Source organism: Miscanthus floridulus, chromosome 8, assembly GCF_019320115.1.
Source record: "Miscanthus floridulus cultivar M001 chromosome 8, ASM1932011v1, whole genome shotgun sequence".
Classification (NCBI taxonomy): Eukaryota; Viridiplantae; Streptophyta; class Magnoliopsida; order Poales; family Poaceae; genus Miscanthus; species Miscanthus floridulus.
In genome coordinates this window covers 64,512,895-64,536,826 of record NC_089587.1, presented here as the reverse complement: position 1 = coordinate 64,536,826, position 23,932 = coordinate 64,512,895, and the positions used below count along the sequence as shown (strand labels likewise).

Sequence of the window (23,932 nt, the reverse complement as noted above, 5' to 3'; positions counted from 1 at the left end):
GTGAGTTCCTAGATGTTTTTCCTAAAGATCTACCTGGGTTGTCACCGGATAGAGAGGTGGAGTTCTCCATTGAGCTAGAGCCTGATACTGCTCGTATCTCCTGATGCTCGTACCGCATGGCTCCAAAGGAATTGGCTGAAATGAAGAAGCAGCTGGAAGAATTGTTGGAAAAAGGCTTCATCCACCCTAACTCTTTACCATGGGGTTGTCCAGCCATCTTTGTGAAGAAGAAGGATGGCACTCTTCGGATGTGTGTGGATTACCGCCCTCTTAATACGGTAACCATTAAGAACAAGTATCTTTTGCCCTGTATAGATCCTTTGTTCGATCAACTAGCTGGTGCCAAGGTATTTTCTAAGATTGACCTCCATTCAAGCTATCATCATATCAAGATTAGACCACAAGATATATCAAAGACAACTTTTTCTACTAGGTATGGGCTATATGAATACCTAGTAATGTCTTTTGATCTCACCAACACTCCTGCATTCTTCATATACCTGATGAATTCAGTCTTCATGCCGGAGTTGGACAAGTTTGTGGTGGTATTCATTGATGATATCCTGATATATTCCAAGAATGATAAAGAGCATGCCCAACACTTTTGGATAGTACTGGCTCGATTGAGGGAACACAAGCTGTATGCTAAATTTAGCATGTGTGAATTCTGGTTAGATCGAGTATAGTTTTTAGGGCATGTTTTGACACCTAGATCCCAGCAAGGTGCAAGATGTGCTAAATTGGAAGTCTCCCAAGTCTGTGCACCAGATCCGTTAGTTCCTTGGTCTAGCTGGATACTATCGGCGTTTCATTTTGGACTTCTCCAAGATAGCTCAACCGATGACCAAGCTGCTTCAAAAAGAAGCCAAGTTTGATTGGAGCCCAGCTTACGAAGAAGCCTTCCAAGCTTTGAAGATATTTCTGACCACTGCTCCTATGTTGGCCCAACCAGATATTGATAGACCTTTTAATGTATATTGTGATGCCTCGAAGATAGGGTTGGGATGTGTGCTTATGCAGGATGGCCGTGTGATAGCTTATGCCTCGCGCCAACTGAAAAAGCATAAAGTGAATTACCCCACTCATGATTTAGAGCTAGCTGTTGTGGTCCATGCTCTAAAAATTTGGAGGCATTACTTGTTGGGCAACAAAGTACACATCTTTACAGATCACAAGTGCCTCAAATATATTTTCACTCAGTCTAAGTTGAATATGAGGCAAAGGAGATGGTTGGAACTGATCAAGGATTATAACTTGGAGGTACATTACCACCTAGGAAAGGCCAATGTGGTAGCTGATGTCTTGAGCCAAAAGTCATATCAGGTTGAAGAAACACCTTTGTCTCTCAACCATGTAGAGGTGCTGGCTCACATTGCTTTGATCTCAGAATTGCTGGAGCAGATTATTCTAGAGCAAAGGCAAGACACTTTAGAAATTCCTCCCATCAAGAAATTGATTATCGAAGGGCGTGGTCCCCACTTTAGTATTGATGAACAAGGAGTAGTGAGATACAAAGACATATTGGTGGTTCCATCCAATGAGAAGCTGAGAAGGAAGATTTTGAATAAAGCCCATCATTCAAAGCTGTCTATCCATCCTGGCAGCAACAATATGTATCATGATTTGTGCCACTTGTACTGGTGGTCCAACATGAAGCAGGATATCACCCAGTATGTCGTGGAGTGCGACACTTGTGGGAGAGTTAAAGCAGATCATATGTGTACCCCGGAATATTTATAGCCCTTGCCCATTCCTATTTGGAAATGGGAAGATATCTCCATGGACTTTGTGGTGGGTTTGCCCCGCACATCCAAGGGCTATGATTCTATTTAGGTCATTGTGGACCGTCTGACTAAGTCTGTTCATTTTATCCCGGTGGACACTAAATATACAACCAAGAAATATGCTAAGATATACTTTGATCGGATTGTGACCCTACACAGAGTCCCCCTTACTATCATCTCTGATAGAGGGTCAGTTTTTATCTCTCATTTCTGGGAGCGACTATAGGAATGTCTTGGTACTCATCTCCTCAGAAGCTCAGCATATCATCCACAAACTAATGCCCAAACTGAAAGGGTGAACCAGGTGCTTGAGGATATGTTGAGAGCTTGTGCCATTTCTTTTCCTAAGAAGTGGGATGGATGTCGGAAGTTAGCTGAATTTTCTTACAATAATAGCTACCAAGAGAGTATTCGTATGGCACCATTTGAAGCTCTATATGGAAAGAAATGTAGGACACCACTTAACTAGGTTGAAGTGGGAGACCATGGATATTTCAAGCCTGATTTCATCAAAGAGGCTCGAGAGCAAGTAAGCATTATTCAGTGTCACTTGAATTCAGCTCAGAGCCGACAGAAAGCTTATACTGACAAGCGAAGAAGGCCCTTGCAAATTGCAGTTGGGGATTATGTGTATCTCAAGGTGTCTCCTATGAGAGGGGTGCATTGGTTTGGTATTCATGGCAAGCTAGCCCCTCAATATGTGGGTCCTTACAAGGTTTTGGCACAGTGTGGCCCAGTTGCTTATCGTCTCCAGCTCCCCGATATTTTATCTACGGTACACAATGTGTTTCATGTATCACAATTGAAGAAATGTTTGTGGGTTCCTAATGAAGCTATAGAAATTGAAGGACTTCCCCTCTAGCCTGATTTGACTTATGTTGAGCACTCGGTAAAAATCCTGGACGAAAAGGAAAGAGTGACCAGAAACAATGTGGTGAAGTTCTAGAAGGTGAAGTGACAAAATAACTCAGAGGATGAGGCCACGTGGAAACAAGAGAGCTATATATTGAAGCATTACCCCCACCTTCTCTCTGGTTCTGATGAGCAATTGTTACAATGAAATGTATTTCCTATCTCCTTCCCACACTAGGCACATAAAATCTTGGGTCGAGATTTTGTTTTAGGGGGGGTAGATTTGTAACACCCTCGGTGTTACACTATACAAACTTTTGCAAAAACACTGCATGTGCATCATACTTATGTGTAAATGTGTGTAATATAGGGTGTAAAGCAATACACGTAACATGAAATATTCATCGGAAATGCGAAACGAATGTTATATTTCATGTCGTGTTTTATCGCTTAGGATTCTAGATGAATTTTTATTGAACAAAAATGCTATAGAACGCATACTCGACACTTTAATAAGTTTGTAGTACAAACTTCGCAGGTGGTGATGAAATACTTGTGGTCGAGCACGGGATTCGCTAGATAGCTTACTTAATAGCTTGGAAATCGAAGTTGACACGAATCCGAACAAAAACTTAGTCATTTTCTTAAGTCAGAAAATGGATCGACGAAGCGAAGTTTGAGAATTTTTATAGGAGAATTGGTTTAAGTAGTAGCATGGTTTTAGGGTTTGCTTTAGTAGCTTGACATCCCATCTCGAGCGTTAAATAGTTAGCTTAGCTACTGGATCATCGAGTTGAATTTTTGAGCAGCTTTAAAAAGCATGCATGACATGGTTGCAGCGTCTGGGCACTATCACCGTGCCGACACTCGGTGTCGCCACGCCTGCTGCCCAACACGCACACCACACGTGGGCCACCATGTTGGTTAGTCCTGCCGCTGGCTCTGCACTGCAGGCCGAGCCACCATTCATGCGCCTTGGCACGCCACGCACGCACACGCATGCGCATGCCGCGCCCGATGACCTGGCCGCTCGGCCACCACCGCCGGCATCATGGGCCCGCTGCTCTAGCTTGGCCATTGCCGCCGCTTCACCATGTCGCTCACCCCATGCGTCGCGTCACAACATTGCTGCTGGCCGTGGTCGCTTGTGCGAAGTCATCGCGTGCACCCTACCACCGCCATCACGTTCGCCTAGCCGCTCTGCCGCGTCATGCCCGCCTGGCGGTACCATGCGCACATGGCCACATTTGGCATTGCTCACACATCGCCTTGCCTCACCTGCCTTGCCGTCACGTCGGCGCTCGATGACACTACGCTGCTGCCTCCTTAGACTAGCGCCATCCGTTGAGGTGCATAGGGCCGAGCCATCATCATCGGCTTGTAGTTTATGGCTGCATGGCCCACCGTCCTGAGCACATTGGCCGTTTCCCCATCGCCCTATAGTTGTACATGATTATGCACCAAAGTGACAGCCACGTCCCGCCACGGTAGCGATGAGCCACGCCATGTCGGTCTTACCTGTTCCTTTGGCGCCGTGGTCGCTAGACCCACTCCTCTAAATTCAGGTCAATAGAGCCACCTCAGTCCAATTAACCCCGTCCACAACTCCATCATGTAGCCAGCCACCCGCCCCACCCCACCTTGCAACTAGCCTAACCGTGCCATGCTCCAATTCAGAGTTTTCCCTTGCCGGGTCATTAAGACCATCGTGGCACGCGTCGAAGGCTAGCTCCCTATCTAGTGCAGCTCGTGTCAATTCATCGCACCGCCAACTTCGCCTCCACCTGCTCATCACCCTACGTACCTCTGCCTAATCTCTACCACCGCATAGCCACCCTTGACGTAGCCTTGCCACCACCGTGCGCCACCGTACCATCCGTGTGCACGCGGCCAGCTTGGCTCGGGCAACCTCCGGTTGAACTGCCGCCTCTTCTAGGTCCGTGGTGACTGCCTGGAGCTCACTCGCTGTCCAATTTGCCTCGGCGTTGTTGTATCTCACCGGAACGTCGTTGTTTTCAGTGCAGGAGCTCCACCGCCGTGGACCGGCCTTGCTGTGGCATCCTAGCTCGCGCTTCCTTCGCACAGTGCTTCACGTTCAAGCCTAGCAAGGTATCGGCTCCATAGATAGGGTGGGGAAGGGCTGGTCTGGCCAGTGTAACCGCCCTGTGGCAGTGCCGCTGCGTCGGTGCGCGCACGGGAGGCCCAAGGGTAGGGCCGTGGTAAAGGAGAAAAGAGGGAGGGGCGTAGGTGTAAGATAGCAGACTGGCAAAATAGTGCTATTAGTGTCCGCGAGATTACCGGGTAGGTCGAGGATGTTTTTGCATGATGACCTACGCGCGCGGGCCTCCCCGTCGCAGGCCGTTGTCGCCCCTGTGTGGGCCACGCCGTGCGTCGCGTGCACGCGAGTGTTGCGCGGGAGTGGGCTGAGCCGCTCGCTCGTGGGCCACGCGGGTAGAAATCGGTTTTTCATTTTCTAGTGACTTAACAAATATTTATTCAATTTAGTTTTTAGTTGAACTTTGAAAAATGATAGTAAATTCTGTAGATGTCCAAAAATAGTGAAACAAAATTTGTTAGGTTCACAAAAATGCCATCTATCTGTTAGTGTAGTTAGTTTATAGTTAGCTGTGATAATAATAGGTTCATAAATTCGATTTAGAAAGCTTAGTATTAGTTTGCTTAATATTTGTAGGAATTTTTGTGGCAAATTGTGATAGCTTTAGCCATGAAATTTTTACAGTAAGATCATTAGATTATTCTGTGCTCACTATAATTTTTGTAGCCCTAGAGTAGGTTGATAAATAGAGTAGCTAGTACCCCTATCTAATCTTATATAGAGTAAATCGGTATTAAGAGTAAGAATACCTTTAGTTGAGAAGATAATATATGTCATGCGGTATACTTGTTAGTGTTAACAGTAGGTAACTTAGCACCTTAGTCGGTAGAACTCGCTTAGTAGCTTGATAGATGTATTTTTATTTTAAGAGTTGCTGTTGTCATATTACTAAGTGTTGCATCATCATTTCATGCATGTAGATCATGACTTGGTAGAGTTCATGCCCATGGACGAACAAAACTATGAGGAGGTCATTGAGGAGTACGAGGAGGAGATCCTCATGCAGGAGGGAGCCTCGGAGCCTTTTGGTGCTAACTTTGTTGACCCACCGCCTGCCCAAGGCAAGCCTCGGTGCATAACCTATATTTTATGATCACTGAATATATATATGATGTGTATTTACGTTACAGGCATTTTATGAAAACTACATGTATAAATATATCTACCTATGAGTCCTACTAGTATAGGTCGAGTTGCTGCTATGCTCATGATTTCGGTAGCGTGAGTAACCTGCCGTTACTCACAATAGGTGATAATTATGATCACTCATGATAAATAATTAAAAGGAAAAATAGTGACCGGACAGGAATATGGTTTGGGTACTGGTGGGTGTAAGAGGTTGTGTCCTGCGACGAACAGGGCATAGCTTGGTTACACTTTTTCCCTGTCTGTGTCGGTTAAGGACCGGCTATTGCATAAGTCTCGAGGCAAGTCACAGTTTTATTATCCCGAGCACATACTTGGGTATGGGCGCAGGGAAGACTTATTGCTCTCTTGTCGTGGGTTCTGGCTCTTTCTAGACCGACTGATTGGAGGCGGTGATGGTAGATGTCCTTGCACCGCACTAATACGAGACTCAGGAGCGGGGGCTTGGAGTTCAAGTTTGGACGGGACCTGGACCCCATGGCAGGAGGGTGATGGGTTGGTCCTGCTTGTGCCTAGGTATAAGTGGAGTGTGTGTTTTCGGGATACCCAGCTAGGGGCATTGATCCTGTACGGCTTGTTTTAGGTCTAGCACCGTAGTAAGAACTGAAAGATGAAAGGTGAAAAAATGGAACTGATTGCTCAACTCTTGCTTGAAAGTAGAACATGTGCTTATATAGAATGGCTAGATAATCAATTAATCATGGCTATTAATAATTACATAAATAAAGACTCACTATTAGTATTGCTTTCTGCAAAAAGAAAACCGGCAAACCATAAAGCTTTGCATATCCCTTGGAGTCTGGAAAATATTCCCACTAGTCAGATAAGTCTTGCGAGTACATTGTGTACTCAGGGTTTATTTACCCCTGTTGCAGGTAATGCTTGAGGAGTACCATTGTGTGTAGGATTCTTCTAGTGGGCACAGACGGATCCTTGTTCTTTATCGCTATATGTTTATTTTTATTCCTCTGTTTAATATTCCACACTCTGACTTTGGAAATGTAATAATGTACTTTTTATGAACTCTAGATGTATGAAATAGATTAAGTATTGTAACTCAATCTCATTATTGGATCCTTGGGGAAAATATGGATCTTTTGAGCTCTCCCTTAGGGTGTGCTCGACGGATACTGCCTGCTGTAGCTTGCTTTCGGGGTGCTTAGTGTCTGGTGGAAGACGAGCGCCTCCGTAAGTGCGTTATTTTGGGCAGTTCTGCCACACCAGGTCCCCGTCCAAACTTAGACTCCAAGGCCCCACACTTGACACCTGGTCTCAGCATCGTGCTTAGACCTCCACCTTTCCTCATCTCCAATCAGTCGGTCCAGAAAGAGCCAGAACCTACGACAAGAGCGCAACGAGCCTTCTTGCTCCCATAAGCAAGTAAGTGCTCAGGATAATAAGTCTATGACCTGACTACCATCCACAGCAATGGACGGTCCTCATTCGACATAGGCGAAACAAGTGCAATCCGAGCCTCGCTCGAATGTCTAACCAAGTACAGATCCAAAGTACCATTCCGCCTGGTCTCCAATTATCCTCCATATATATTCCATGTGATACTAATATAATAACAACAATAATATCTTTCTTATCTCTCGCGAGTAACAGGTAATCACTCGACTTCTACCGAATCCTAGCATAGCAATCTACACGATCCTAGCATACTAGTAGGACTCATAGGATAAGGTTATATATATGCAAGTGGTTTTTATTCTACTCCTTAAAACTTAATGCACAAGCATAAAATAAAGTTTGGAATAATAGGGGTTATGCACCGGGGCTTGCATGGGTAAAATATAACCAAAGATTAGCATTCCATTGGTGACACAATCATTAAGGCACCATCTTTTCTACTACTTCGGTCGACTCCATGATCCATCGTTGTTCCTATTATGATATACATGGATGCAACGCAGAGATATAAATAATCAACGTCAACTACAACTCTAAAATACGATTATGCTTTGCAAGCTAACGAGCTAGCTTTAATGACTAATGTACTAGTCTATGTATCCCCGATAAGGCTTTGTCTCTGGAAAAATGTTTTAGTTCTAAAATCCCAAGGTGTTTCGGTATTTTATTGATTAAACATATATTTTCAAACTAGGGCTCATTTAGCTATCTTAGCAAACTAATTATTATGGAGCTACAAAAATTACAGCGAGCACCTAATAATGTGAGGAATTTATTGTGAAAGTTTTAGAGCCAACACTATTACCAATTTATCGCAAAAATTCCTACAAGTTTATATCTTACAATATTAAGCATCTCAATTTAATTAGATAACTCCTAAAAATATTATAAAACTATGTGAACAAAATATACTAGCAGATAGATCATGATTTTAGAAACTGAACAAAATTGGTTTCATAATTTTTGGTTAACTACAAAATTTTATACTGAATTTACAAGTTTATCTTAGAAACTAAATTAAAAATGCATTAGAAAAAGAAAAGGGTCGGTAGCAACCCATTCTGGCTCGGCAGCCCAGCGGCCCAGCGCGGACGCAGTTGCGCGCGCGTCGCGGCGGCCCAGTACGGCCCAAGGCCGAGGGCGCTCGCGCGCAGCGGCGGCTTTGCAGAAAAGCCCCCGAGCTTTAAGAGATTAATACGACTACTATGCACACTATTCCTACCATCAGTAATCTTGCATCCACACCCTCGGATGTTTTCACCTTTACCATGGGGAGATCCCTGGAAACCCCGCCCGTGCCGGCGCGGCGGCTGGCGGCATAAGGCGGTTACGACGGGCAAACTAGGCTCGCTACGACGGAATTAAGGGGCCGACCACCATCTACAACTAAACGCTCAAGGATGAGTGACGGTTAGGGACTCGAATGCGCACTGTCGTAGGATGCAGCGGCGAGCGGCTATCTGCTATCTGCAGGTAAGGTTTTGGGTCGGGGTGGCCTTGTAGGCCTTGTTTAGGGACTTTTGAAGTAAATGTGCTAAAAGGCCACCCCTACCCAAAACCTTATCTGCAAGAAAGAGGATTGACCTGTCATCTTCCGCCTCAAAACCAAACATCAGCAAGAAAGAGGATTGCCCCACCCCATCTGCGGGCATGGGGCAGAGGACGGAGGCCTTATCGAGTGTGGGTACAAGCGGAAAGAGGAAGAGAAAAAAGAATAAATGTTGACAGATGGGGCCATATGTCAGTGTCTCATTCCACTTTTTTAGTCCTCGAACCAAATATAAAATAGGAATGATCTGCACCCTGTTCGTTTTGGCTTGTTTGGCTTATAAGCCATACTTTTTCATCCATCGAACAATATTTTTCTCACACCAAATCAGCCAACAGTACTTTCAGCTATGGTTTATCAGCCAAACAAGTCCAAGCGAATAGGGCACTGGTCCGTCCATTTCATCCCACATTGTCTTCCAATCAAACACTATCTAAGCTAGAAAAGGCTAACTTTTCTCAAGCCGTGCCAAACAACCCTTGCGAGCGGGCCCAGCAGCCAGTTTATATTATTTAAATGAATTTAACTGAACAGAACCCAGATGTATCACTCTGTCCAGCCCTGGCTTACTAGTGTGTCACAGTCACATGCTTAGCTCATCATTGCCACATCCACTCAATAATTACTTCTGATTTGTTTTAGCAGTAATTCATTATACTCCTATTTCTTACTACATGCATGCATAAATGCACAACCAAAGGTCGGTTAACATAATAAAACAGGCGTCAGGTATCTCTTATAACTAAAAAGAATAAAGCGTGGATATTTTTTTGATGCGACATTTGTTTTGGTTCGTCCGTCTGCCCATGTCTGCAATCCCGCGCCCGTCGCTTCCTCGGTCTGTCTTCCCCTATGATCCACTGCCACTCACCACGCGACCGCGTCCACGCCGCACGCTCCTGTAATTTAGCCTCGATCTCATGATTCCTCCACCCGCCTCCCCATCGTGGCCCACCCGCAGCTCGCCCCGACGTAGCCCGCGCACGCCCAGAGGAATCATGAGATCGTCGCTCTGCCTCCGCGTGGATCCCGCAAACGTCGAAAAAAAACTCTGGATCGGCCGCAGACTCCTCCCCCGCTAGGGTTCCTGGATCAGGGTTTACAATACCGGTAAGAAAAAAAATTTCGGTCCCCAGCGATAAATATGAAATTTCGGAAATTTCGAAAATATCGGTTCAAATTTAAATAAATTTAAATTGAGTTTTAAACAAATTTGGCATCATTTCACTAGAAAAACTCTATAATCCATCATCCATCATAAATTTATATAACATTGACGAAATAACATAATATATCACATAAGTAGAGCCGTGGTAATACAGTGTGCTGACGGTGGGCGAGCTGCATATACTAGTGCCGTCCAATGTGTGAGTGAGAAAATTAAATAATTTTGAAGAAATTTAGGGCTTTGATAAGACTAGATGATATGGAGGGTCATTTTAGTGTGGTTTGGTGTAATTTTAGAGTGAAAGATGAATTTAACCGAAAAATTTTGATCGATACAAAAAAAAAATTCGGACATCAGCGAAAAAGACGATATTTCAGAAATTTCGGTGATATTTCGTCGAAATTGTAAACCCTGTCCTGGATCTATCGCCGCCCCGCCCGTTCTTCCACGCACTACACCCCGCGGCAGGCCGCAGCCCCACCGACGTTTCCCGAGGTCGACCGCCGCAGGCGCCAGGCCGGTCGCCCGCCCTCCGCCGGAACCTGCTGTCGAAGCTGCCCCTCCACGCGCGCTCCCTCTCCAACCTCCACCTCCTCCCGGGCCGCCGCCTCCCCTCCTCCGTCCCACCATCACCCGGCTCCGTGCTCCTGCTCTACCCCTCGCCCGCCGCCTCCGACCTCGCCTCCTGGTGCCGGTGCACGCCGCAGTCCGCGCACGCGGCCCCCACCCTCCTCCTCATCGACAACACCTAGAGGCAGGCCAAGGAGATACGCGCGACCAGTCTGCCCGTCTTCTCATCGCTGGGGGTGGTCCCTGTCGCCCTCCAGTCGATAGTTGCGTCGACGGGGACATCATGTTCGTGTCTGACCTCGTGGTCAGGAAGGAGCTGCGCAAGCGGTGTGGCGGTTCGACCCGAGCTGCTTGTCATGGCTGAACGAGCTGAGCCCGTTCCTCCCCTCCGCTGGCACCAGTGCCGCCGTAGACAGGCTGGGACAGGTGCCGTTCGCGCCGAGCCCGCGCAGCAGCCTGCTGCTGTCCATGCCCACCATGCCATCGCTGGCCACCATCTCCGTGCTCGAGTTCTTCAGCAGCACCAACTTCTCGGACCTGTAAATCTCTAGATGATTATTGACCTCACAACAATTCTACTGATTGATTCCATTTCATTACTAATACTTTGTCATTGCTGTCAGGTCTCATCTGTGTCGCGCCAAGCAGCCCGGTTAAATTTTTTAATCTCTTTCCCTTTGGTAATTCAAAGAGTTGGCGTTCGCCAGTGGTAGCTACTGATTCGTTAATTAATTGATTGGTTGTTGAAATTTTCCTTCTCAAAAAAGCTTTTCTCCGTTTCCATGGATTGATTTGCATGGAATGATGAGAAATAAAATGAGATGACAATAAAATTTTCCAAGCAGCACGTTCTCTAAAGTGCTTGCTTGTTAAGGGATGGAAAGCTGAGGCCAGCTGGAGCATTCCTTGAGGAAAGTGGAATAAAGATGAGGAAGATCACACATATGCCATTAGAGAAGTAAACCTCTGCCTGTATCATGTTCCTGAGTTTATTTTCCTTTCTGAGTGCATGCTGCAATTTCTTTGAAACATATTATACTTGCAGCAATGAAATATACATTCTAGATTGGCAAAATAGATCTTTAGAGGAGCTCTGGAACTCCTGATATGAATTTGTTTTTTAGGGGTAAAAAATCTATGGTCAGGTGCTTTCAGCTAAGTTGAGAGGGTGTTTATCCCTACTTCTTTTACCTGATAAGAATGACTTCAAATCAAAAATCAGTAGTTTACAAACCTGTAGGTTTGGAGGCCATAGTATACACAGATTTTCAGAATTTTTGCAATGAAGGTTTGGCGCAATTACATAAAAAAGGAATAAGTGCTGTCTTAACTTTGTGCAGCGTTTCTGACAATTGAATTTCTACTGTCTGTCTTCTTTCAGTAATTATGTTAGACATTCAAGATTTTGTATCCCCAAATCTATGTCAAAAGAGAGCTCTTGAGCTGATTTTGTTAGTGCTCATGGATCTGCAAGCCCCAATATTTGGTTTGTTTAATATCATAGCAGTTTGCTATTAGGTTCTTGGAATTTCTTTCCACGTTGCGGTTTAATTAGATTAAGATTAAATCAAGCCTTACTGTTTGCAATGGTTAGCATATATGGTGAAAGCTATTTGTTTACCCTATTTTTGAATCTAATGATTACCTCTTCTGTGTGTACAGATCTTGGTAGCTCTGGGAGTTGCTTTGTGAGTATCCATTACTTTTAAACTCAGTGTCCCATGTTAAATAACTAGGTTAGCATGATTCATTTGTCATCCGTTGACATTGATATGTAGGGTACAACCATCTCCAAGTGATCAAGTTCATCAAGAACTCATGTTACCTAGCATTTATTTGCCATTTTCCTGTAAATGTTTGGTCACTATAAAGTTTTGTGTGCTAATATACAATCTAATAGACTTTTTCTGTAAAATTTTTGCTCTGCTTAGAATTATTTATAGATTGATACTTTACTCCACTGCAAATAAGAACCACAAACCAATGCAACTCTGAAATGTTAAATTTTATCAAATTCATTGATACTGGCCAGTTACACTAAAAATTTAATTGTCCGTGTTTTCTTATGCATGACTCTGCTGCCTGATCCATTACTCATTAGATAATAATGTATAAAATCTTATAGAATCCCTGATTGGACATTTTTAGTGGATACGATGTCTGACCTGTGGGTTTAATTTGGTCTGGACTAGTGGACTTTCTAAGAATGGATACCAATCCTCCACGTCTTGCCATAGCATTTTTTATACCTCAAAAACCTCGTATGGTGTGTGCACCACATCATGTTCACTTTCCGTTTCCACCCACAGAAAAGAACAGGAGCGACAACCCACAGTTGTCACCTTGTGTGGACTCCTTTTTCCTTCTAAAAAATCTCCACCAATCACCAAATCATATGAATCCTTCTAGGCTTTTGTTTACTTCAGTCTAGGACTTGCTCTTCTCGCCTATTCGCCCTTCCTGGCTGGAATAGGCACCCTAACCAATCCTCCTGAACTTGCCTCAGTGTTATATACATTGTTGAACATACATTATATTAGTTTACATACACTGTTCAGATTTAGCATCCAATACTCTTCAGCAGTGAGTACTGAAAATTGTATCCTATAGACACTGTTTACTTCATTACTTCCTTTAGGCTTAATTATATTAGTTTACATACACTGTTCAGATTTAGCATCCAATACTCTTCAGCAGTGAGTACTGAAAATTGTAACCTATAGACACTGTTTACTTCATTACTTCCTTTAGGCTTAATATTCTAATCCTTAACTGATTGACAGACCTGATAAGTAGACTTTCTTAGGTATTTAATTTTTAAGGAATTCTCAGGAACATATGGTCCCATTTGATGATTTTGGCACCCCTACTGGGTGTTAGAAACTTGTGGAAGTCTGCAGAATCTAAATCGTCACTTAGCTTTTAGAGCTGCAACTTTGTTCCATATATTTCGATAATGATCTTTGGGCTGCTACCTTACTAAAGTGATCATGAACAAGATGATAATTTCGAACCAAAACTTATTATTATATAAATTGTTATATTCATCAATGAAAATTATTAAATTTGGTCACACCTATTTGTTTGTTACCTAAACTTGCCTCAGTGTTATATACATTGTTGAACATACATTATATTAGTTTACATACACTGTTCAGATTTAGCATTCAATACTGTTCAGCAGTGAGTACTCTATGTGTGCCTATCGTGTATCCCATGCTTTAATACTGCTTTTGCAATAATGAACCTGTCCCTATGTCCGTCCTCAACAAGAATAATAGTAAATGAGAGAATTATTTTGAAGCTCCTCTTTCTGCAAGCTCCTCTTTCTGCAGACGTCGAAGAAAAAAAAATTCCCTCGGCTTTGATCCCATTGCCAAACCATTAAAATCATGATGTAAATCACAAATTCAACGGAATGATAGCATCATGCAGAAATACGCATAATTTTCAGGCTTGAGGGTGTACTGACCTCTCACGCCTTTTGACATCATGTAGATGCAGTAGACCTGTGTGGCTGCATGTGCTTTTGTGTGAAGTCAGACCATATTTCATATGTCACTATCGTCCCATTTGTTGATTTTGGCACCCCTTATGGGTTGTTAGGAACTTGTGAGTCTGCGACGCCGTATCACGGAAAGGTCTATAAAGTAGAGTTTGTGAGCCTGCGACGACGTGCACTCCATGACTGTTAAATTCATAAACTTTGCTTTTTAGATTAAATATTATTTTAACGTTGGTATTTAATTTTTACAGTATTGTTATCTTATTGTACGATCCGTATGTTTTTAGTACAAAATGTTAGTTATCTCATAAAAACGTACGGACACGCTACCTAGTATATGATAAGAAAATGACATGACCTGTAATTCCTCGCACGCCACCAACCTAGCTGAGCTGCCATGCATCCGTTTCAATTCGCCACGCAAGCAAAGCAAGCAGCAGGCGTCGTACGTACTACCAAAGGAACGCTCGATCCCCCTTCACATACACGCCGGTCGGCAGCTCTATCTCCGGCCACGCCACTCCACGGACACGTCCTTCGATCCTAGAGCTTCTCACACCCATGGCCGCCAAAGCAAGAACCATCCACCACTCTCCCTTCTCCCTCCTCGTCCTCCTCCTCTCGGTACTCATCGTCACCCTCGGCGGCGCAGATGGCGGCCTCGACGGTAGCCGCAGCAGCCGGTGCCCTCGCATCCCGTCCATGACGGCGCAGCAGGCGTGCAGCGCGGTCTCCGGGACGCGCCACATGCTCGAGCTCTGCCTCCGCAGGCTTCGCGCGGGCGGCGTACGCGTACCACTACCGGTCACCCGCCATGCCGCGGTGGCCGTGCGCGGCGCGCTGGACGCGTACGCGGCCACGGTGGCCGCGGCGACGTCGCTGCTGGACGGCGGCGCGGTCCCGGCGGACGACGAGAGGACCGCGTTCGGCAACTGCATGGTGGGCTACGGCAGCGCCCGCGTGGCCATGGCACGTGTCGCCGACGACCTGCGGCCGGCGGCCGGCGGCGGCGGCTGTGACGACGACGACGACCGGGCCGCGGAGCTCAAGGTGGGGTACACGGCCGGGCTCCGTGGCATGGACGGGTGCACGAGGGGCATGCTCGACTTCCCGGCGTCGACGTTGTACGCCAGGAACCTCGCCGACCGGAACGTGACCTTGCTCGCCGCCTTGCTCTGCAGCCTGGTGCCTGCGCCGCTGGCTTGAAGACACCATCATATGTTAATAGTCACTAGCGACAGAGCATTCGGTTGTAGTACTAATAGCCTTGTTAATTGGTGTAACCAGGCAAGCAATTAAATGTGCCAAATGATTTGCCATTTTGAGTTCTTTGATTGAATTCTTCTCTGATGAATATGAACTGAATGGATTTATCTTCTTTGTCCGGCAGCGGAACCAAGAATTTAGTAGTCGGGTCGGGTTAATAATATACAGCAACAAACTCGTTACATTCCAAATTATAAGTTATTCTATTTTTTTTAAATATATTGTTTTGTTATGCACATTTTTTAATCAATCCTTTTCTTTGAAAAACCCTATTTAGTACATGACCATTAAAAAAACACTCAATTTTCCCGTGGAAGAAGAGCCGGCACCAGGGAATACGTTATTCTTCATTCACATTGAGAGGGTGGATTTAATGTTTGGAGATCTCAAACTCCTGCAATCTCCCTAAAACCTTTAAGCTTACATACAAGAGAGAAAGGCCATCTGCAGGGGCAGAGCTACGTAGGGCCTGTTTGGTTGGGTGGCTAACCTCAAACCAGGCTCCAGGAAGCCAACTTTAAGCTGTTTGGTTACCTGTAAATAGCTCTATGCCAGGCCCAACTAAGCCACTTTGGAGGCCCTAGTCTGGCTCCAGAAAAACGAGATTGAGATCCGTTTTTCGCTGGCCAGGCTTGGCCAAGCCCTCGCGGGCATTCTCGTCACCGCCCATCACCTCCCCGCGCTGTTCCTCCGCTCGCGGCCTCGTGCCCTGCTTCTCCGTTGTCCGCTCCCCTTCTTTGGCCGCCGCGCTTGCAAATCTAAGGCCATCGGACTTCACGCATCCATGGCCGTCGGACTTCACGCTCTGCTCCTCCCTTCGTCTTCACCGGCATCTGTCTCCTCCTCACTTCTCCAATCTTGAATCGCCGGGTGCTTGCTTCCCTACGGCGGCGCCGACGGGTTGGTCGAAGAGCAGCTGCAGGCACTCCCGTTAGCCGCCGCCGCAGGCAACAAGCAGGCGCAGCAGCAGTACCACTGCGTGGCCGGCATGGCCAGCGCCGCGCAGATCGACCTGACCTGCAACGGCCGCAGCGGTGTGGTGGCATCGCGGAAGGGCGGCAGGGACGGTGACCTCGAGCTGCGGGTACCACGGCATGCATGGTGAACGCGCTGTTGGTGGCGGTGGTGTCCACCAGCGGGCGCTCATTGTCCACGGCGGACGCGCTGTTGGCGGCAGAGCTGTGCCAGCAAGGTGGGGAGGTGGACGCGCTGGTGCTCGCCGGGTGCGAGCGCCTCCGCGTGGGGCTGGAGCAGACGACGGCAGCGGTAGTGCGTAGGTTCTGGCTCATGCTGCCGCGGTGGGCACCTCGCTAGCGCTGCGGGAGAAGGAGCGCGAGCTGGAGGCCGCCATGGCGGATGATGTTGCATTGGCCATGGCGACGATCACGTGTTCGACGAAATGTGTCAACAGGGTAAACTTACCAGTCTTAGGATAGGGTGATTCTATGCAAGCCAAAGCAAACAACCAAACAAACCAAAACTTAGCCAGACTTTAGCAATCATTCCAACCAAACAAGTGGTTGTTGGCTTGTGCCAACCTGGCTAAGTCTAGCCTGGCTCAAAAAGCTAGCCAGACTTGAATTGAACATGAACCAAACAGGCCCGCTGAGGCTAGCTGAAGCTGGGCTCCAGCCCCTACTTGCCTGCTGACATATTTTGAAGCACCAGGTAGATTCACAAAGCAAGGTTACATGCAGCAGCACTAAGGCCCTGTTTAGTTCCACCAAATTCCCAACTTTGACACTATGCAAAAAGAAGATTCCCCGTCACATCAAATTTATGGTACATGCATGGAGTACTAAATGTTGACGAAATCAAAAACTAATTGCACAGTTTGGTTGTACTTTGCGAGACGAACGTTTTGAACCTAATTAGTCAACGATTGAACAATTAGTGCATCCGGCGGCGCCGAATCGGCGCAACTAAACAAGGGCTAATATGGGTACTCGCTAGGCAGCCGCATGAAGCCGCTGGGACGAGCTTGTGTGGTCAGAAAGTCACACTTCCGCAGCTCCTCTTTTACGGTCAGTTACCTCAATCGGTTGCTGCACTGGTCAGCAGATGCCGTTTCTATTCTATCAAATACCGGGTACTAACAGCCTTGCTAGAACGAAGTGGTTATCTAATTTAGCATGCATTCTGTTGATATTCTGAACTAAGACTTGATCGAGATGTTGACAACAACGCTTGGACAGTTGTTAAGTCCTAATTTTATAATTGATGCTTTGGCAGCTTTCGTCAAATTACTATAATGTGTGAAGCATGTAGTCGCTAGGTCAAACTAAGTAGGGTTTACTAAATAAACTGTTGCATTCATCTAGAATTGATTGTAGGAGTATGCCCGCATTCATGAGTTGGTGTTAGGTTTGAGTTTGTTGAAGTTTGCAGTTCACAAATCCGTAGCAAATCCCTTTCTATCCTTTTTTAATTTCTCTCATCTCTTTTCAATCCCTTCCAAAATCCTTGGGTTATAAAAGGAAAATCTTTTTTCCTTTTCTCCTCACCAGCCCACCTATCTTTCTCTCCTCTTGGCCTAGCCGGCCCTCCTCCCTTTCCTTCCACGCACGGGCCCAGCCCAGCCTACTGGCGCCCTCTGTCCCAGGCCCACCCGGCCTCTCCCACTCGAGCTAGTGACCAGCTCGCTCTTCTTCTGGCCCCAACGGCAGTGAGGCCCAGCTCGCGCTCCCCTTGCTCCTCCCTCCGGCCTAGATCGCGCTCCAGCGTCGCGCAGGCCCACGCGCGGAGCCGCAGCGCCAACGCCCGCTCGGGCCAGCCCACCTAGTCCAGGTCGCCCCGCCCTTCGCCCGAGGAAAAAATTCGGTGCATACTCAACATCCGTGCATACACAGCTTCGATGTGCGTAAAGATGGCAACGACCCGATACCAATAACCCGACGGGTATTTGATCCATTAGAGAATGGGGATGGAATCATATCTTTATCCGTAGGCATCTAAATGGGTAAGAATCCATCCCCAACGAGTATAGCGGGTACGGGAACGTTCCCTGTTTATTCGTCCCCGTTACCCGTTGGGGAACCTGACTATTTGAGCTGTCATGCGAGTATTAGGCTCAAAAAAGCTCAACATAGGTATTTTGACCCAAATCTGAACAATCATATATCTATAGTTTGTGTGTTCTAGAAACCCTAGTTTAATTTTTTCTCACCATCTCCACCAGCAGCATAAGCATGCCTGCCTCACGAGCGCTCGTGCCCCTCGCTTCCTCAGTTAGGTCTCTCTGCCACCTTTACTCGTCCTCCTCGCAATATTTCTCCTTCTCCTCGACATCTTCGAGACTCCGACATTTATACCCGGATGAAGAAGAAACGTCTCCGATTGCAAAGCTGCGACCCCAAGTGTCCTTGTTTATCGGGTATGCAGTACCCGTCGGGTATCTGTTACCCGACCGATGCCCGACGGGTACGGGGATGGGCAAGAATCTATACCCGAGACAGTTAACGGAGACGGGGACGGGATAAATTCTCCGTAGCGGGGAAGAGAACGTTCCGACGATACCCGACGAGTACATCCCCGTTGCCATCCCTAGATGTGCGACACGTGTCCACCAACAAGCATCCGACGCATGCAGTCCATAAACCACGGACGAGATTCTAGAGGCCAGAGCCGAGCGCATGAGAGGCAAGCAGGTGCGCGCTGTTGGATCGGTCAAACTGGACACGTGGCTAACTATCTATGGCATGGCATGTTCGCATGGAGGCACGGTAGATATTGTATGCAGTCTAATTTTTTTCGGCACCCGAATCCTAGCGCGAGCGCCAGCCTCCCCATGAGCCGCCGCCGCCGCCAAACGGGAGCACCCGTGCCGATCCCGAGGCAAACATACGATTTTGCAGTTCGGAGACCCGTCTAATACTTACTCTATTAAAATTAAAATGAAAAAGAAGTAAAATCACATTTTCTTTAAAAAAACATCGAGAAGGCAATTTATCAGTTTCCGCTGCCGTTCGTGTTCGTCACGCTCGAGCTCGAGTCGCGCCCCCCAAATCCGTCCGGCGCCAGCACTCCCGCCTCCGGCCGCCACCGCCGGCACTCACGCCTCCCACTGCTCGCTGCTTCCCATCTCAAGCATCGGACGGGCGTGCCTCGTTCGCGTGGTTGCGGAGCGTGCCGAGGGCCCCTCGCAGCCGACGCACGCTCGCGCCGTCGTAGCGCGGTTGCCCCGACGCCGCCGCAGAACGTCGTTGACTATCTCAGCTCACCACCGATTCAACCGCCGGCTTGGAGCACATCCCCAACCAAATTCCCTCGTCGGACTGGACTGCCTCTGGCCCCGGTCAGTATCCTATTTGGTTTGTGCCTGAATTGGGGTCGGAATTCGACTGACTGAGAATCTGAGGAGGCAAATCCGGGATGGAATCCGATTAATAATCGGAGGACGATTGAGAACCATCAATTGGATTTGAAGTCCGATTATTTTTCCAACAAAATCCAAAAAGGTGTCGGTCTTGGATTCTGGTTTCTGGTCAGTGGTCACCTACTCGGATCGGGAGTTCAGGAGCGTAGCCCTGTTTATAGTAGCCATCTATATAAGTGCAACCAACCATGATCTGCGTGCTCCATCCAAGATTTGCAGCTTTGCAAGTGTTCCTTCAGAAGCAATTCACCTTGCAAGAGGGATTCGCCCGATCTCTTCCAATGGCGACCTGTAGCAGAGCTCTAATGATGAGCAGCCTATGTGGTGTGGTAGCTCTGCAACCCAAAGATCTGTGGAGTCTATTCTTCACAATCTTGCCTAAGCAGCTCTATCTCACTGCCAGTTTTTTGCTGAAGAAATTGCGAAAAGGTGAGCATTTCCATCAACCACTGATGGAATTGGAGGTTGAGGTCAGCACATTGCCAGAGCTGCCGCAGGATGTGTTGATGAGCATCTTTGCCACATTGGAGATCCCTGACCTTTTACGAGCAGGCTCAGTCTGCTCGTCCTGGCATTCGGCCTACACATGCCTGCGCAACCTGGGCAAGAACAAACAGTCTCAGACACCATGCCTACTCTATACTTCTAAATCTGCTGGTGAAAATGTTGCTTGTTTTACAGCCTTGCGGATAATAGGGCCTACAAGATAACTCTGCCCGAACCACCCATCCATAGTAGGTCGCTAATCGGTTCCTCCAATGGCTGGCTGATTACTGCGGATGAGAGGTCCGAGCTGCACCTTGACAATCCCATCACTGGTGAACAGATTGCTCTGCCCTCAGTGATCACCATTGAGCATGTGAAGCCCATCTTTCATGCCACAGGCACTATCAACAAGTATGAGTTGTCATATCATACTGCTGAGGAATTTTACAGGGCCGAACTACATGCTCCCAACATTCTGCGCGAGGACCTCTAGTTCAAAGCGTTTGTATTTCCTGATCCATCCACGGGAAGCTACATTGTGGTTCTCATTCACAACCCATTTTTTCAGCTTTCGTTTGCAAGAGCAGGAGATGACAAGTGGACCTGGCTGCCACACGGCACAGACTACAGTGATTGTGTATATATGGATGGTCTATTATATGCATTGAAATCAGTTGGAGAAATTCACGCCTTTGATCTCACTGGCTCCAATGTCACAATGAGAGTAATCATTGACAGGTTGAAGTATTGTATCTATGAGAGCATGTACATTATTCGGGCTCCATGGGCGATCTGCTGCAAGTTTGGAGGACTGTTGATGTTCCACAGGGGGAGGATGAGGATAGTGATGTTCCAGAGGGGGAGGATGCGGATGATGATGTTCCAGAGGGACAGGATGAAGATGACGATGACCCTAGGAAATGGCGGGCACGCACCTTGAAAATAAAAGTATATAAAGTGGACGTGGAAGCAAAAGAGCTAGTGGAGATAAACAGATTGCCGTACCATATGCTGTTTCTTGGGTGCAACAATTCGCTTTGTCTTTGTGCTAAAGAACACCCAAAATTGAAGTCAAATCATGTCTACTTTACTGATGATTTGGATCAAATTACTACGCAATTAAACAATTATACTCATGATATAGGAGTTTGGGACTTAAAAAATAGCAGCAAGAAGGAAATTGTGTCTCAGATTTGGTCCAACTGGCCTTGTCCCACTTGGATAACACCCAATCTTATGGAGCTGAATTTGGCATTCGGCAAATAGATCAACTTTGCAATTTGTTTCAGATATTGAATTTCTTTTGCTATCTTTTGTATTTTTTTTTGAAAGGAAAGGGCTGTAACTCAGACATCATTTAAAATGAAAGATAGGAGTTCTAGCTGCTGTATGCTCCTGTTAGAACCATTCATGGGTGTATTTTCATTTGGAAGCATCATGAAGGTGTTACTCAAGGCCTCTGATTTGCTGAGAAAATGGGTTGGCACTACTTGATTGGATCGTCGTAATCTTGAGCAGAGACCAAGCCACTGCTGAGCTGAATCGTCTGCAGTAGTTTCCATTAACGAATAAGATGAAGTGCTCGTGGTTTGTCTTTCTTGTTCTTGGTATGATTTCCAGTATCAGGCGGAAATGGCAGCTTCGGCCTGTTGCAGTGAGCTAAACAAGCATAGCCAGTCCACGGAAACCCAGCTCTGAATCATCATCTGGACTGTACGCTAGCAATTGTTTCTTCAGGTATACCATGGCCGATGACTACACTGTTCTGCCAAATGGCATGCTTCTCTGGAAGCATCTGAGCTTGCTGTCATTTGGCATATACGTACTCAAATGAATCATAAGATGAGAGCTGAAATCAATATCATAGTTCATAACCTCATAAGTGTTGCAGTGAGATCTGTTGTAGCCGTACTTCTATTCCCTGATGATGCCAGTTACCCTGTTTTCTCAATGGTTTAAGGGTTGAGGAATGGAATTTTCACTCTTGATACCTTTGATGAATGAATACACCACTAAGACACTTTCTTTTTATGCCATTGATGTCACAATGACCTGTATCATCAAGACATTGAGCCAATTTTCAGTGGTATGGAATGGATTTGTCCATGTGTCCTGTGTTTGTCGCTAACCAAAATGACTAACAAGATCGCACTAATAAATTTGCTAACCAAACAGAACAAATTTGTTATACACTGTACCACCAGTGAATTATCACACTTGCACTACTAAATAATTAGCAGAAGACAGACTCGATTTGTATTTTCTAGACACATCACCATAAACAAAATGTACAGCATCTAAAGGTGTTGGGCATGTTGATCCGGATTGTTGCAGGAAACTGGAAACATGCAGACAGCACGTTAACATCATCAAATTTTCCCAAACCAACGTTGCCAATAATTTTCAGGTTTGCCCTAGAAGCTTGTGGTAATCAGCATTTGTTGCACTGGCACACTCAGGTAAGGAGAACAAAATGCATCATTTTTTTTTCTACAAATGCAATTCGTGTATTCACAAACTGTTGGATTGCATACTACATATTAACTCAAAGCTAATTTTGCATAGTGAACATCATATGACTCATAGAAAGTTACAGGGAATGAAGTGGAACTAAACCTGATCATCGCAACCCATAAGTTAAATGTTGGAACTCATGAACAGTCAAAAAAGTTGTTGAGCATTTGTGAATTCATGAATTATCCATGATCTATCAATGCAGCGGAACTCTCTACATAGTGACTTTCCAATGACAAAAAAAAAAAAAGCCCTGATGTTCCAAGCAAAAAGGCTTATCTCAGTTGTAATACAAAATCCAGTGTGAAACTTTTTGTCACCTCCAAGATAAAGAACTACTCTTTTCATTCATCAGTATGTACTGTATGCCTAAGAAACTGACAGTTAAGCCACAAAACAAGTCTTTCAGTCAAAAACAACAGAATGTATGAGTTACAGCAATTTCAACAGAATGGCCACCACTCCTATTGGATGATGCTTCATGGAGTCTGGACTTTGACTGACATGAAAGAAACACGTGCAGTTCTAAAGCAGAAAAGCAACAAAATTGGAACAATCCAGCTTTTGCTCCTTACAATCACCACCATCTGAGCACTCCTTTTAATATTCATAGTCTCGATCCAGACCATTCCTTCTTCCTGCAACAAAGCCCAAAATTCAAGGCCAATGCATACACTGTCCCTAATACAGTTGCTATCCCAACAATTACTAACTAACTACTATTCTTAGCAATTTTTTTCATCCTGCCCCTCAACAATTTTTTGATTATTTCAAGGGGGAGCCAACCAAAAACTGAATGTGTATTTCCTTGCCAACTTTGATTGATTTAATCAACTTATTGTAATAATACAACCTTTTATATAATCAAGAAAGGCTTTGGTTTTACCATAGCAAAGGATCACCTCTAGAAAGGCATATCAGGGTGGCAGAAGTGCATATGCAATTGGTAGTCACGCTCTGTGCTAACTCTGACTTTGCAATCAACAACTTCGCACGGTTTACCTGTTCCGAGGTGCATATCATCGCAATGTTTAATCATCTGCATAAGCAATTTCAAATTAGACATAGAACATTAGTAAATGTGACTAGATTTAACGGTTAGAATTGTCACCTTGCGCTTAAGAATTATCATATGGTCATGACGTGGCATCTCAAAAAAGCACATATGGCAAAGACATGAGCTAACTG

General features: G+C 45.9%; 1 protein-coding gene, 1 long non-coding RNA gene and 1 pseudogene across 2 annotated transcripts; all 3 read left to right on the top strand.

The window, feature by feature from the left end:
* The first annotated feature begins 10,470 nt into the window (after positions 1-10,470).
* Positions 10,471-12,577, top strand: LOC136472344 (uncharacterized). Its single transcript, XR_010762322.1, has 3 exons — positions 10,471-11,137; positions 11,222-11,556; positions 12,261-12,577. It is a non-coding gene; the product is annotated as an uncharacterized lncRNA (long non-coding RNA).
* A 2,031-nt stretch (positions 12,578-14,608) lies between these two features.
* On the top strand, positions 14,609-15,412 carry LOC136472343 (uncharacterized). The gene has a single exon (XM_066470057.1). It carries the CDS (start codon positions 14,665-14,667, stop codon positions 15,307-15,309), a length of 645 nt encoding a protein of 214 aa, XP_066326154.1. The 5' UTR covers positions 14,609-14,664; the 3' UTR covers positions 15,310-15,412.
* A 3,914-nt stretch (positions 15,413-19,326) lies between these two features.
* LOC136472342 (putative F-box protein At5g55150) lies at positions 19,327-22,230 on the top strand (annotated as a pseudogene).
* Positions 22,231-23,932: the final 1,702 nt, after the last annotated feature.

Excerpts from the sequence above, each read along its gene's own strand:
- LOC136472343 (XM_066470057.1), top strand. The coding sequence starts at position 14,665 with ATGGCCGCCAAAGCAAGAACCATCCACCACTCTCCCTTCTCCCTCCTC.